General features: G+C 51.4%; 8 protein-coding genes across 8 annotated transcripts; 4 read left to right on the plus strand and 4 right to left on the minus strand.

The window, feature by feature from the left end:
• Positions 1 to 205: 205 nt before the first annotated feature.
• Positions 206 to 1,381, minus strand: AUEXF2481DRAFT_30546 (uncharacterized protein; the record flags this gene model as incomplete). Its single annotated transcript, XM_013487048.1, has 1 exon — positions 206 to 1,381. One exon carries the CDS (start codon positions 1,379 to 1,381, stop codon positions 206 to 208), a length of 1,176 nt encoding a protein of 391 aa, XP_013342502.1.
• A 400-nt stretch (positions 1,382 to 1,781) lies between these two features.
• AUEXF2481DRAFT_6057 (uncharacterized protein) lies at positions 1,782 to 3,731 on the plus strand (the record flags this gene model as incomplete). The annotated part of the gene is made up of 3 exons (XM_013486998.1): positions 1,782 to 2,534; positions 2,592 to 3,204; positions 3,259 to 3,731. The coding sequence occupies 3 exons, from the start codon at positions 1,782 to 1,784 to the stop codon at positions 3,729 to 3,731; spliced, it is 1,839 nt and encodes a 612-aa protein (XP_013342452.1).
• Positions 3,732 to 4,218: 487 nt separating this feature from the next.
• AUEXF2481DRAFT_6058 (uncharacterized protein) lies at positions 4,219 to 4,574 on the minus strand (the record flags this gene model as incomplete). The annotated part of the gene is made up of 2 exons (XM_013486999.1): positions 4,219 to 4,407; positions 4,458 to 4,574. The coding sequence occupies 2 exons, from the start codon at positions 4,572 to 4,574 to the stop codon at positions 4,219 to 4,221; spliced, it is 306 nt and encodes a 101-aa protein (XP_013342453.1).
• A 270-nt stretch (positions 4,575 to 4,844) lies between these two features.
• On the plus strand, positions 4,845 to 6,029 carry AUEXF2481DRAFT_30549 (uncharacterized protein; the record flags this gene model as incomplete). The annotated part of the gene is made up of 2 exons (XM_013487049.1): positions 4,845 to 4,877; positions 4,938 to 6,029. 2 exons carry the CDS (start codon positions 4,845 to 4,847, stop codon positions 6,027 to 6,029), a joined length of 1,125 nt encoding a protein of 374 aa, XP_013342503.1.
• Positions 6,030 to 6,329: 300 nt separating this feature from the next.
• Positions 6,330 to 7,276, plus strand: AUEXF2481DRAFT_286292 (uncharacterized protein). Its single transcript, XM_013487220.1, has 2 exons — positions 6,330 to 6,502; positions 6,553 to 7,276. Exon 2 carries the CDS (start codon positions 6,573 to 6,575, stop codon positions 7,146 to 7,148), a length of 576 nt encoding a protein of 191 aa, XP_013342674.1. The 5' UTR covers positions 6,330 to 6,502; positions 6,553 to 6,572; the 3' UTR covers positions 7,149 to 7,276.
• AUEXF2481DRAFT_284545 (uncharacterized protein) lies at positions 7,277 to 9,542 on the plus strand. The gene is made up of 2 exons (XM_013487221.1): positions 7,277 to 7,386; positions 7,435 to 9,542. Exon 2 carries the CDS (start codon positions 7,452 to 7,454, stop codon positions 9,438 to 9,440), a length of 1,989 nt encoding a protein of 662 aa, XP_013342675.1. The 5' UTR covers positions 7,277 to 7,386; positions 7,435 to 7,451; the 3' UTR covers positions 9,441 to 9,542.
• Positions 9,543 to 9,644: 102 nt separating this feature from the next.
• On the minus strand, positions 9,645 to 10,699 carry AUEXF2481DRAFT_6061 (uncharacterized protein; the record flags this gene model as incomplete). Its single annotated transcript, XM_013487000.1, has 3 exons — positions 9,645 to 10,519; positions 10,572 to 10,638; positions 10,694 to 10,699. The coding sequence occupies 3 exons, from the start codon at positions 10,697 to 10,699 to the stop codon at positions 9,645 to 9,647; spliced, it is 948 nt and encodes a 315-aa protein (XP_013342454.1).
• A 503-nt stretch (positions 10,700 to 11,202) lies between these two features.
• On the minus strand, positions 11,203 to 12,638 carry AUEXF2481DRAFT_47350 (uncharacterized protein; the record flags this gene model as incomplete). The annotated part of the gene is made up of 2 exons (XM_013487148.1): positions 11,203 to 12,473; positions 12,530 to 12,638. The coding sequence occupies 2 exons, from the start codon at positions 12,636 to 12,638 to the stop codon at positions 11,203 to 11,205; spliced, it is 1,380 nt and encodes a 459-aa protein (XP_013342602.1).
• Positions 12,639 to 13,158: the final 520 nt, after the last annotated feature.

Genomic DNA, 13,158 nt, shown 5'->3' on the forward strand with positions numbered 1-13,158 from the left:
GCTCCACACTGCCAGGACCAACCTGATACTACACCGTTACACGGCATTTAAATCGCGGTGACCATGAAAGATGCTGTGGTGTAGACTCTGACTCGAAAGAGCGAGAGCAAGCCTGCCCTGCTATGCGAGCATGACCAGCTTCGTCTGTACAAGCCATAAATTAGCCCAGTGCGTCCGGGCAGGCTTCATGTGATCGCTTCTCTCGCTATAATGATGATGTTTTCTGTGCACGCTTCTTTCTGATCTCGGTGCTGCTAAGTTTGCCCTCGAAGTTTTGCTGCGATACGGCACTTGAGGTCTCGTTGGAGTCTAGCACCTCGACTTCCAGAACATCCAGTGGGGACCATCCATTCTCAATACGCTTATCGTTGACCGCACTGCCACCAGCTCTAGTTTCCGCAGAGATAATGAGAGCGGAGATGTCTTTCTCAGTGATTGTCGGACCGTATGGATCCCAGATCTCGACGCAACGCACACTCAGACCATTAGGATACTTGATGTTGACTGCATGTCCATTTGGACCTGGCCCGTGTATCTCTTCCATTGTAGGTTGTGCAGCATCAGCAGAAGCGAAATTCAATATAGCATCAAGGAAACGGTGGACGGACGATTGTCGATCGGACCAGCTCTCCAATTGCTCGGCATACTTCTTGTTCTTGAGTAGCTCATCGCCTGTGATGCCTATCGTCAGGACAGACTCAGCCTGGGTCTGGTCGAGGGCAAATGCGGTCATGGTAAGCAAGAGCTTGTGACCAATATGCAGATGATCGAAAGTGCCCCCGACAGCAACATGATGGTGTTCCTTGGCAGACAACCGAGGAGTCGCAGCAGGTCTTGATGCTCCAGAGGCTGGATGACAATCGCAATGATGTCCGGCTGCTGCCTGCTTGGCAGCAACAAAAGCGCGAACAAAGACCTCACCTTGCTCATTCTCTACGCCGAAAGCATACTGCCATGGACGTTGACTGGCAGCAAGAGACTGAAGGTCAAGTACAGGACCATAGGATGTGGCACAAGCAGAAGCATCGAAAGTCGATTGGGTTGACCACGCAACTGGAAGAATACGGACGTCGACACCATCTGCGTCCTCAACATTGACTTTCTCTTGTGCAGCAATCAGGCAGATGAGTTTGTAGACTGCAGCGAGAATGGTCTGAGTTGGAGCATATAGTTCGGCCCTTGGGATGGCAGCTTGAGCAGTCAAGTGAGGGATGGCCAAAGCAATGTCAAGGACAGATGGTTGCACAGAGTCCTTGGAGGCAAGATCTGCCTCTTTCAAGACCTGAGTAAGTGTATCGCCATACAATTCCTTGAGAGCGGGGATGGTTGAAGGTGATGGTGGAGGCGGAAGCAGAAGCAGGAAACTCGCAGCGTCATCCATGTTGACAATTAGGATCAAGTCGACAGATAGAGAAGCAGTTCAACACTCTGGTCCTGAAGAGGATCGATTCTGAAGTTTTCAAATGATTGATGACAAGGATAAAAACAGAAGACAGAGCACCACCCATGATGATGGAGTCCGTCTCCACACTTCGACGGCGGTACGTTCTGTATCGAGTCGTTGTGACCGTGCGAACGATCAATGAACCAGGGACCAAGCGAGGCAGCGAGAGCCTAGCTTCTTTGAACTCTTTGTGTGCAGCAGACATTTGATCGATACTAGAGATCAAAAGGGAACGATCGAGTCCGCATCGATGTCGCATTCCAATAAAAGCATAGCAACGGGGCTCGGGCTAAGCGCGGCGTCGATGGGAGCTGTAGGAAGCCCGAGTTCAGCGTCCATGGCCGACATGCAGCGCCAGCAGCAACATTATCCAAACCACGCGCAACCTCATCCTCACCACCAACAAGCATCGCAACAGACTACAGGCCAGATCGCGTCGCCGCCAGCTCTATCCACCAACCGCGCACAAGCTTCAGCATCGACGGCATCGGCGAGCAGTGCCATGTCCGGCCTCGAAACACAGACGCCGAAGAAGAGCGACTTCAACATCCTCCCCCCGACTCCTTCATCGTCGCAACAACAACAGCACTCCATGTCTACCCTCCCGAACACCCTGCTGCCGGGCGCAAACTCGTCCTCGCGACCTGCGACTAGTGCGACAACCTATTCGGCTCCGCAGACGGTCCCCACCATGCCTCCTCCTATCAATACCAACCAGCAGCAATACACCCCGCGCCCACCCACTCTCAATCCTCAACATAGCCATTCGCGCTCGAGTCCTGCCGGTCTGGACCAAAAGTACATTGCTTTCTCCACTACCCCAACCAAGGGCTACAACTCCGTCACTCCCTCCTCAAGCCATTCTCCCCTGGGTCTGGCTGATATCCGGCCTCGTACCAATTCAGATTTGCTAAATCGCCATGGCATGCAATCTGGCCCTGCCTACGATTATGGTCCTAGTCAGACAAATTCCAGCTACATCGCTCCCTGGGCCGCTTACTCATTCGATTGGTGCAAGTGGCCGGTGCCCAATGGCAACAGCTGCGGAAAGATGGCTATCGGTAGCTACCTCGAGGATCCTCATAACTTTGTATGTTGCGCATCCACGCCCTGCTTGAAGAGAACGTCCTGCTGACCGAATACGCAGATCCAAATCGTCGATACGCAGATCGCGCCCCAGGACCAGTCGACCATGGGCGGTCCTGCATACGGCCTCGACTTCGTCAAGGTCGCAGAAGCCACTTGTGCCTATCCTGTCACGCGCATCTCCTGGGAGCCGCCATCGTCGTCCAAGCAGTCTACTGACCTTCTTGCTACTTCGGGCGACCACTTGCGCCTATGGTCCCTCCCATCTTCCTCACAACCCGCTATCCCGTCGAACAACATCAATCGATCAGCCTCGGTCAACACTCGCGAGCAGCCCACTCAAAAACTCCAGCCTCTGGCGCTACTCTCAAACTCAAAATCTCCCGAACACACTGCTCCGTTGACATCGCTTGATTGGAACACCCTGTCACCGAAACTCATAATCACATCAAGCATTGACACGACCTGCACCATTTGGGATATCCCTACACTTACCGCGAAAACGCAGCTGATCGCACACGATAAAGAGGTCTTCGACGTGCGATTCTGCGCCGGCAGCGTTGACGTCTTTGTCAGTTGTGGTGCTGATGGCAGTGTACGCATGTTTGATTTGCGAAGTCTGGAGCACAGCACCATCATTTACGAGCCGTCGGAAAAGTCAGACAAAGACAAAGGTATGTTGAACTCAACCCCAAAGCTTGGTGCGAATATGACTAACTCCACAACAGCGGCATTGCCGGCGTCTCCAACGAAATCATCGGCTGCAAACTTGCCAGCATCTCCTCCACTCCTTCGTCTTGCCGCTTCACCACATGACGCTCATCTTTTGGCGACTTTTGCTGCGGATTCTAACATTGTACGCATCCTTGATGCCAGACAACCTGGCACTGCCCTTCTCGAGCTCCGTGGGCATTCAGCTGCACTCAACTCAATAGAATGGAACCCTAGCCGACGAGGCATGCTTGCCAGTGGTGGCGATGATAGCCAAGTCCTTGTTTGGGATCTGCTCAACTCGGGCAACGGAGCCAGTGTCAACGGAGGGGTCCAAGGCGAAGCGCAAACCAAGGGACCTTCGGCAAGCTGGAGAAGTGATTACGAGGTTAACAACGTTTCTTGGGCACCGCAAAGCGCTCTGACCGGACAAGGTGGCGATTGGCTTGGTGTCTGCGCCGGCAGAGGAGTTTGGGGAGTCAAATTGTGATGATGATGAGCAGCATTGAGCAAGAGCGACATGAATTTGCATATAATGCGTACGTGAGCGGCTTGGATGCATTTACGACAGGCAGCAATAGGGGTGTTGGAAGCGAGGCGTCTTAGGGGCTAGAGTATTGTATGCTTGCACCTTCCCTTTCTTGAGTATGCTTGTCCAAGCACACATGTGTGCGGATTAAGTCGGAAGACCGGAAAGCACATATCCAACGCGCGACTTCCTGCATGGACTCGTGATCGAGACTGCCTCGTCCTCCTGTGATCTTGTTCGTTTGCTTGGGCGCGTCGACGAACATCTCTTGACCATCGTGATTGCAAGGTAGTCAATCGTTCCCAAGCTCAGCGACGTCCAAAGGATCCCGGGAGTGCTGGTTTGCGCGGTCTCCACATGCTCGTACATGTGGAGCGGCCTGCTATACAGCTCAATTGAATGACCCGGAAGCAGTGGCATTGTTTCTTTCTTCCAAGGCATGATTGCCTCACTCCTCGACCTCGATCTTGGTGATATATCTGCCTGGCACGACGACCAAGCCAACAAATCTCTTGACCATATCCACCTTCACATTGCCAGTCGCACCTTCGAGATCCATCTGGTGTGCAGCATCCTCAACCACACTTGGCGGCGGTTTGCGATATTCATGCGTCAATGATAGAATAATATTGCGTTCCTTTGCCACAGTCAGAAGGAAGAATGAAAACCGCGCCCAAGAGGTCTTACCTGGTCGGTACATTTCATGGTGCCGACGAAGATACGAGAGTCGGTGGTATGGATACGTAGGTTCTTGTTCAGTAGAGCGGTGAGATACTCGGTGGCTTCTGAATTGCTTCGACTCATGTTCTCGGTGTGTAATATCGATGTTGCAGAGCTTTCCGCGTGTCACCATCGCTCGACATCAAGGTGCTCCTGGTTGGTTCTGAGATTGGAAAGTGAAAGCCGGTGTCGGGCTTTCTGACGTGACTTGCCCACAAAAGGATCCCCGGTTTGGCCCTTCGCTATCCATTGACTCACACGCGCTGCGATTGCTTGGACCCTCTTCAGCTTTTGTTCAACAGAAACACTTGTTCAATCTTTCTTCCACCTTCACACATCAATTCCACACCAACCATGTCGTATCCCACACTACATCTTCGCGCAGAGGTATGGCAATTGTGACAGCAGCTTTAGCACCTCACCAATCACTGACACGCTATCTCACAGACCAAGCCGCTCGAGCACCGCTCAGCGCTGACCCCTACCACAGCCAAGGCCTTGATGGATGAAGGCTATCTTGTCAACATAGAACGTAGCAGCTTAAGCATCTTCCCCGACTCCGAGTTCGAAAAGGTCGGCGCCAACATGGTGCCCGAGGGCAGCTGGATCGAAGCCCCCTCCGACCACATCATCGTTGGTCTCAAGGAGCTCCCCGAGGAGACCTTCCCCCTCAAGCACACACACGTTCAGTTCGCACATTGCTACAAGAACCAAGGTGGTTGGGAGGAGGTCCTCGCCCGTTTCCCTCGCGGCGGCGGTACTCTCTACGATCTTGAGTTCTTGCAGGACGAGCAGGGCCGTCGCGTAGCTGCTTTCGGTTTCCACGCCGGATTCGCCGGCGCTGCATTGGCTGTCCAGGCCTGGGCTCACCAATTGATCGAGGGTGCCGGCAAGCCTCTGGAGGGCGTCAAGCCTTTCGCCAATGAGGGCCTGCTTGTTGCCGATGTCAAGAAGAGCTTGGAGAAGGGTGAACAGAAGGTTGGCCGCAAGCCTAGAGCTTTGGTCATGGGTGCTTTGGGTCGCTGCGGCAGAGGCGCCGTTGACCTGCTCCAGAAGGTCGGCGTGCCTGAGGAGAACATCGTCAAGTGGGACATGGCCGAGACCCAGAACCGCCCTGGTCCCTACCCCGAGATCCTCGACAGCGACATCTTCGTCAACTGCATCTACCTCTCACAACCCATCCCTCCTTTCATCGAGCCTGCTCAGCTCAACTCCGAAGACCGCAAGCTCAGCGTTGTCTGCGACGTCAGCTGTGACACCACAAATCCTCACAACCCCATCCCCATCTACGACATCAACACCACTTTCGACAAGCCCACAGTGCCTGTCAACATCACCACCGGCCCACCGCTGTGCGTCATCTCCATTGACCACTTGCCCTCCCTCCTGCCCCGCGAGGCTTCAGAAGCATTCAGCGATGCTCTGCTGCCAAGTCTGAGAACCCTCAAGGACAGAAAGAGCGAAAGAGTCTGGCAGGAAGCCGAGAAGCTGTTCGACGACAAGGTCAAGACTCTGTCTCAGGACAAGTTGAACGCTTAGGTCACCTCTGCTACGCAGGTGAGTGGCCGATAAGGACATGACGATTACATGCAACAGATAGCCATCGATATAATTCGATGTGCTAATTCAGATCGAACACATAAAAGTTTCAATAGGTTAATAGATTCTTCTATACTACAGACTTGCCTTTCTACGGGTCGAAGACAGAATTTGACAAATCCCGAGCGTGCTTCACAGAGCATGCGTAATTCTCAATCGCAACTGCCATTCCTGCCGTTGTTGCAACTGCCTAACTCAGCAAACGGGAAGACACGCTTCGAACAATCCACGGTTCTACCCCATCGTACCAACATCATCTGTGCAGCTTATCAACCACAACAGTATCTTCTCCATCTTGATTCACATCATCGCAATACTTCTCACGCCGTGGTCGTTGACACACTGATAAAGGACTAATCAGACATAATTGATAATCGCTACAAGTCTGTCGTTGCTGCAGCAGGACGGATATTGTCAGTATTTGTCAATGCATTCAACCTCCATTCGCTGACTATGAATACAGGCGATCAAATCCATCTGCCTATGCCACATGAAGGTTGGAGTCCAGAATCCATGGCTACTCTTTCACAACACGTATTCGGGCCTCGGGCCCTAGCAACGGCTTCAGCTCCAGCGATATCCTCAGACCCGGCAGTACCTTCATTATCAGCAACACCATATGTTTCGACACCACAAGCAGTACCGGGCCTGTACTGGCAATGGCAGGCGACCCTACCAATGGCCATCAATCTCAGCACGAACACCGAAATCAACGACAGTTGTGAACTGGGTCCAGGTGCCATCGACAAGAGATGGCGGCAGACTATCCGCCTCTGGTCTCTTCCTCCGCGAATATCGGTGATACACTTGCCAAGTTTTTGCTCAATTCACCGTCATCGCGCCAATGAACATTCGTTTCCACAAAGTGGACCCTTGAGCAAAATGTTGAAGTTTAACAGCAAGCTTCCCAAACAGCTCGACAAATATATCAGGAGCCCGTCCCCTACTCTTGGACCTACATCTTCTCTTGATGTCCAAGTAATACAAGGCAGTTCACCGAGACTAATCGTCTTTACTGTCTGCTACATCACTAATTTCAGTCACTTGCCATGTCTCTAGCTTGCGGTTCCCAAAAGTGTTTCACTTGCTCTTCCATGCTATCTACCCTATCTTCATCAGAGCGACGACTATTCTTCACTGTGCTAAAGACAAGGACGAACTACTAAGCTTTGGTAATCTTGTAACTCAACTTCCTCCATCAACGATTGTCACTTGTCACTCCTTGCTTGTCACTCGTCACTTCACTTTTCGTTCTTATCTGGTGATCTGCTGCCTAGAGAACTTTGCTTGGGCGCAAGTAAGCATCCATGATTTCCAGACGCAGTTCCCTTGCTAACCAGCACAGCTTTACCTCCTCCAATTATGGCGCCACAGACACCGACTTCGTCTCCGAAGTCATCCAGCTCACCTCGATCGCCAAAGTTCTCCTGGTCTCACAAGCATCGCCAGGCTTTGTTGGTGCTCTACACCAGCGATATAGACAAAGATAACGTCGCGTCGGCTTTCAACAAACTGTTCCACGAGGAGCTCCGAACCAGAGGTTTCACAGACGGCTTGTCGAAAAGCGCCATCAATGCTCAGTACAGCAAATCTTACAGGACTTCTTGTGCAGCATGGCAGTTGGCGGAAGCCTCTCATAAATCTGAACTTGAATGGGTCACCAAGAAATTACGCTCGATCGACATCACAGCAAGTCCTCCATCTGCCGCTGCTCTACCTACTGCAAGTACTGTTCGATCTGGCCAGCCAACGCTACTCAACAACAGACGCCGACATTCTGCTACTACTACTACTACATCCGTCTCCGTAGTAATTGATGCCCCGAGAAGAAACACCATCGCTTCGACTCAACCATCACCGCGAATCACAATTGCCTCTCGGAAAGTTTTCAAGAGATTCCCCGAAGACCTGATCTCTACAAACAGAACTCGTACGATGTTTGGAGAACAAGTTCCTATTATCCGAGCAACAGACGAAGATCTGATCGTAAATAATCCTATCACATCCGAGGAAGCACACTCAGCAGTACCCGAACTCCTTTTTCGATTCTATGACGATGACAGCCAAGGTTGTAGGACTAAAGATGGCTTCCTATCAGGCTACTACGCCTACCTTACCGTTCCTCCTCCATCCCCACCTCCTTGTACAGACGATCGTCTGTTCGCAACTATCCTTCACCATCTAAACAAAGTACGATTCTCCTCCGAGTTAATCTCTACAACTTCCAACCTTTTCTTTGCGCTGCGGCTAGCCGCAAAGTCAAACGCGAATCCACGCATCTGTATAATTCGAGGCAGTGCGATACCGCAGTCTAAAATCTACCATGCACTGCCTTTCCATCAACGCTACAAAGCAGAGCGAATGTTTTACAATGGCACATATATGAATCCGTCCTCGCACGAGTATCTGATTTGGGCCACTCTTTCACATACAGCAATCCTCGCCGACTTTTCCTTCTTAGATTTTGAAGCCACACTAGCCAGGAATCCTATGATGGAATACGTGTTCCGCATCCAAGAAATGAAGACAAAGAAAGGAAACACCCATATTCTCAAAATTTTTAAGAAAGAAAAGCTCGGCTTGAGCATGGGCATTGTAGACGGACTGGCTAGAATGATGCCCCAACTTGGTATCGCGGCCGGTGCTCCCGGTGCTGTGATCGCACGTTTCGTGTCTGAGATTATCCGAGGCTTCAAGATTGACCTGCTGAAGACGACGCCGCAGCGCTGGCAGATGTTGGCTGGTGCGTTTGCATATGCGATGACTGATCAAGCCAAGTATAGGAACGTAGACGAGGCTTGGTTGGTTCGTATCCAAGAGGCATTCTTATCAGGTGCGAGGACGGGAATTGGAGAGCTGAATTGGCATCTCAATGCGCAGAAGCAGACGAGGATGCTAAGTAAAAGTGTTCAACTAGGACTCGGCGCACCTGCGGCCAGCAACATTGACCAGACCGCGTCGGTCAACCGTCGAGTGGACAAACAGAGAAGTCGGGCCATCGAATCGACCACCTACAAAGACGCACGTCTTGGAGAAGAAAAAGCAAAGATCGACCGCCAAAGCGATCAAGACAACAATCAAGAGATGGTCAATCAAGATGTCAGCGACGAAGACTCCCTCGACCACTCCAATGATACCACTATCGATGAAGAAGAGCTCGAAACAGATATCGAAGAGGGAGTACTCGTGCTGGACTCACAGCGCAAACACTCGCAGCACAGAGGCTCGCAGCGCAGGGCCTGGTACCCAAGAGAGGTGACATCTAGATCCAGCAAGGTCGACAAGGATATCATCATCATCGAGGACAGTGACGACGAGGACTACATCGTGGACAGCGACATGGAGTACTAAATTGTATGATTGGTCGACTCAAATTGAAGGATCAGTGGAATGTATGACTAGCAGCTGAATTTGAAGGGTATCTCTGCTCTCGATAAAAATAAAAAAGTACTGTACTTGCCCAAATCGTCATGAATACCTTGTCCCAAACGCCCGCTGCAGAATCATAAAGACAAGATCGGATAGCGAGTCCGAGTAGACAGAAGTCGATGAGCCTCAAGCTGTGTTGTTGTTATCCTTGTGACCACCGAGCTTGCCAGTAACCCCGAGGTAGATGAGGACGATGATGATAATGACCAGAACGATAGCAATGCAGATACCGAGGCAGTACCACTTCTTTCTTCTGGCAGATCTTGCCTTTGTGGTGGCAACATCGAGGTGCTCGTTTGCTTGAACCATATTCGTCTGCGTTTCTTCGGCCTTTTCCTCGATGTTCATAATCATAGGCTCTTGCAACGTGACGATTTCGTCGAGATCTTGGAAGAGCTGAGCCAACTCGGTCATGGTACGCTCGATCTGCTGAATGGCATCGTGACGTTGACGGACATTTGCCAGGGTGCTTTGAGCCTGTCCACGGCGGTCCGAGTTAAGGAGAGCCTGCTGGAAGATCTGTGTATCGGCACCAGACTCTGTGGCCTGGATGATTTCTTGCTCGGTAGCGTCAGGGTTGACGATGAGGTATTGACGACGCTGCTGCTCTTGGACATCCTTGCGGAACTGTGACTCGACAGTCTGGTAGTTGTTGATTGCCTTGCGGATACGGCGGTCGAGGGCGTTGACCTGAGCTTCATTGCGAGGGTTTCTGGACTCGGGTCTGGACTTGATTCTCTTGACGCGGTCGGCTAGAGCGTGGTAGGCGGTCATGATCTCGGAGCCTGCTGCATCGATTTCCTTGTTTGTGGAGTTTGTGCCCGAGACGAATTGTCTGTGGAGACGCTGGAGTCCTTGCAGACGACCCTCGACATCGTCAATTGCACGACCGACTTCACGACAGTCGTTCAGAATGGCATTAGGATCTGATTGTTGACCAGCTCCGTAAGGGTCTGCGAAGGGGTCGTTGAGTGGTTGCATCTCGACATCGTTCTGAGGTCCTGAGGTGATTGTTAGTCGGTGAACTTGGGGTGTATGATCAACGAGACGTACTGTATGTCGGAGGAGTGTCATAGCCAGCATTGGAGCCATAAGGGTTGCTCTGTCCATAGCCGTTGTACTGTCGCATGTCAGACTCGATATACCCCAGACCAACTCGACTCGTCTGTGCTTACTGCCATGTTGTTTGCTGATTATATGTATTGTTGACGAGGAATGGACAGTGTAGACAATATTGTTGCACCTCGCGGACGTGTGTCTTTTGAATGTGAAGAGAAAAGGCGATTCGTCTTAGACGAGCAAGACCAGGAGCAGATGGTGAGATTGTAAATAAAAAGGCAGGAACACTTACTTCCAGGAGTTACTTAGCTGAAACACTAAAAGCAACTGGGAAGAAACCGCCCCTGAGTCGTTCCTGGGCCCGTGCACCGCTGGAGCCCACCGCCCGCATTGTCCGTTTTTAAATAGACCATCTGACATTCCGCTGTCTTACGACTCCGAGTGAGCCAATACGAAAAGGTCTTTATGTGGTTTGCCTGAGCCAGTCTATTTGCTTCTACGCTCATCAACTCGTCATGTCGTGGCTATGCTATACGCTGCTGATCCGCAGTCTCTTCTAGTAATCATCTTCGCATCCTTCTGTCTCTAGACGCCGTTTCCTTGCCCCAGCTGCTCCGTGGTTTCGTTAAGCGCTCTCCTTTGCGGGTCCCCATCTCTTCGTCTCGTCACCTCCCGACCACGTCTTCTCGACGTAGCCCAGCTCGTGTTTGACTTTAGCTACCAGCTCTGAATCGCCCATGTTCTTACCCAAGTTGTCGCTGATCTTGATGCAAGGATTTCCACCGGCCTCGAACAGCTTGATGACGATGTTCAGAGGCACGCTCTTCTCACCCGAACTCTTCTTGTTGAAGTCGTTCGTAAAGAAGGTTCCTACACCAAAGCTAGGCACCAATTTTGCTGCCTGCGTAGCATACATGTATTCGATGCAACGGTCGACGTTGAGCGAGTCAGAAAAGACGATAGTCTTAGGCACCGTAATGTTCATCTCGTCATAGAAGTCACGCATCCTCTTGATGAATTCGAAAGGATTGCCAGAGTCCTGTCGCGTGCCGGTATAGACTTCAGCAAAGCTGGGATTCGGCTTGCCCAAGCTAGGATCACGCGAGTGGCCTGGCGGCGCAGGTCTCTTGAAGGCTTTGAGGAAGTCTGGTGTACCGAATGTGTCGGTGAGTGCGATGCTCAAAACTCCGCGGCCAAAGGTGCCACTCCAGTACTGGAGTGCAGTCTCATTGGCCTTTGTGTAATCGTTTGTGATAGCAGCGATTCCCATGAACCATTCGTGAGCCACGGTGCCAATTGGAGGCACGTTGTACTTCATGGCCATGTGCACGTTGCTGGTGCCTGCCCACTTGCCCGGGAAGCTGCGCTTGGTAGCTTCATCCTTTGCCTGTGTCAAGCCTTGCATGACCAAGTCGTGGGTCTTGTAATCCCTTCTCCTTCTGCTTCCGAACTCCGAGAAGGAGCATCCGGCCTCAAGCAAGCGAAGACCCTTCTCGTATGCATTGTCGATTTGTCCCTCGTGGTCCCAGTCCTTGTCGCAAAACTTGAAGTATGCCTCGGAGACAAGAGCAAGCAGTGGAATCTCGTAGAGAATGGTTTCCAGCCAGAGACCCTTTACGAAAAGCGAGACGTCGCCTTCGTCTGAGTCCGACTCGCTGTCGGTAGGAGTGGTTGGCTTGAAAGAGACTTCGACTTGTTGGTCTGGGCGGAGAGAGAAGGTGCGCAGAAATTCGAGGTACTCCGAGCTGAGATAAGAGCAGTTCTCGCGCAGATAATTGATCTCGTCGTCTGTGACGCGGAGGTTGGCGAGCTCGCTGACTTGTTTAAGAATCCAACGATATGCTTGTCGGTTGAGCTTGAGATCGGCGGTACGGTTGGTAAATCTATACGTAACCTCTACGCAAGTCATCAGCACAAAGCTCCTTTGCCTGCATGATGCCCGAGGCGCATACCAATCTCGGGGAAGTACTTCAAGACGGCACATTGCATGGTAAGTTTGTAGAGATCGGTGTCCAGTAGTGAGCTGATGCCCTCAGGCATTGCCCCATTTGGTGCTGCCATGCTGAAAGAATGTTTTGGAAGATATGGTTGTGGATAAGTCAAGAGTGGTTTGATTAGGCTCGACGCGCAAGCACCGCGATGGAAAAAAGTGATGACACCCCAGAATCTGATGACGCATGGACTATGTTTCAGCTTTTGTCTCGCACGTCTCATGTTTTGGAGGCTCGCAAAACTGATTACCTAGGGTGAACTCTTTTCAAGCCATGTTCTGAAGCTCGTCAATGATCTTTCTTTCCATAGTCAAGGACTGAGATTCCTACACGATAGCAATGCACTGTTCTTTGTAAGAGACTGAGAGACCATGTGAAAGTATTAACTCATCCTGAGATCTTACGAACGCATGAGTACTGGGTGTGTGGATGATGCTCTTCCACATACACAGTGTCAATATGCTGACGGGCAAAGATTGACATAAGCTCAGTCACGTCAGTCAATGTCATCTCCTCCTATCTCTCGTTCGAGATCGTGAATAGTCAGCCTGAGGAACCGAGTGCACTAGTGGCTGCAGAGTGACTTGTGC

Source organism: Aureobasidium subglaciale, assembly GCF_000721755.1.
Source record: "Aureobasidium subglaciale EXF-2481 unplaced genomic scaffold scaffold_14, whole genome shotgun sequence".
Classification (NCBI taxonomy): domain Eukaryota; kingdom Fungi; phylum Ascomycota; class Dothideomycetes; order Dothideales; family Saccotheciaceae; genus Aureobasidium; species Aureobasidium subglaciale.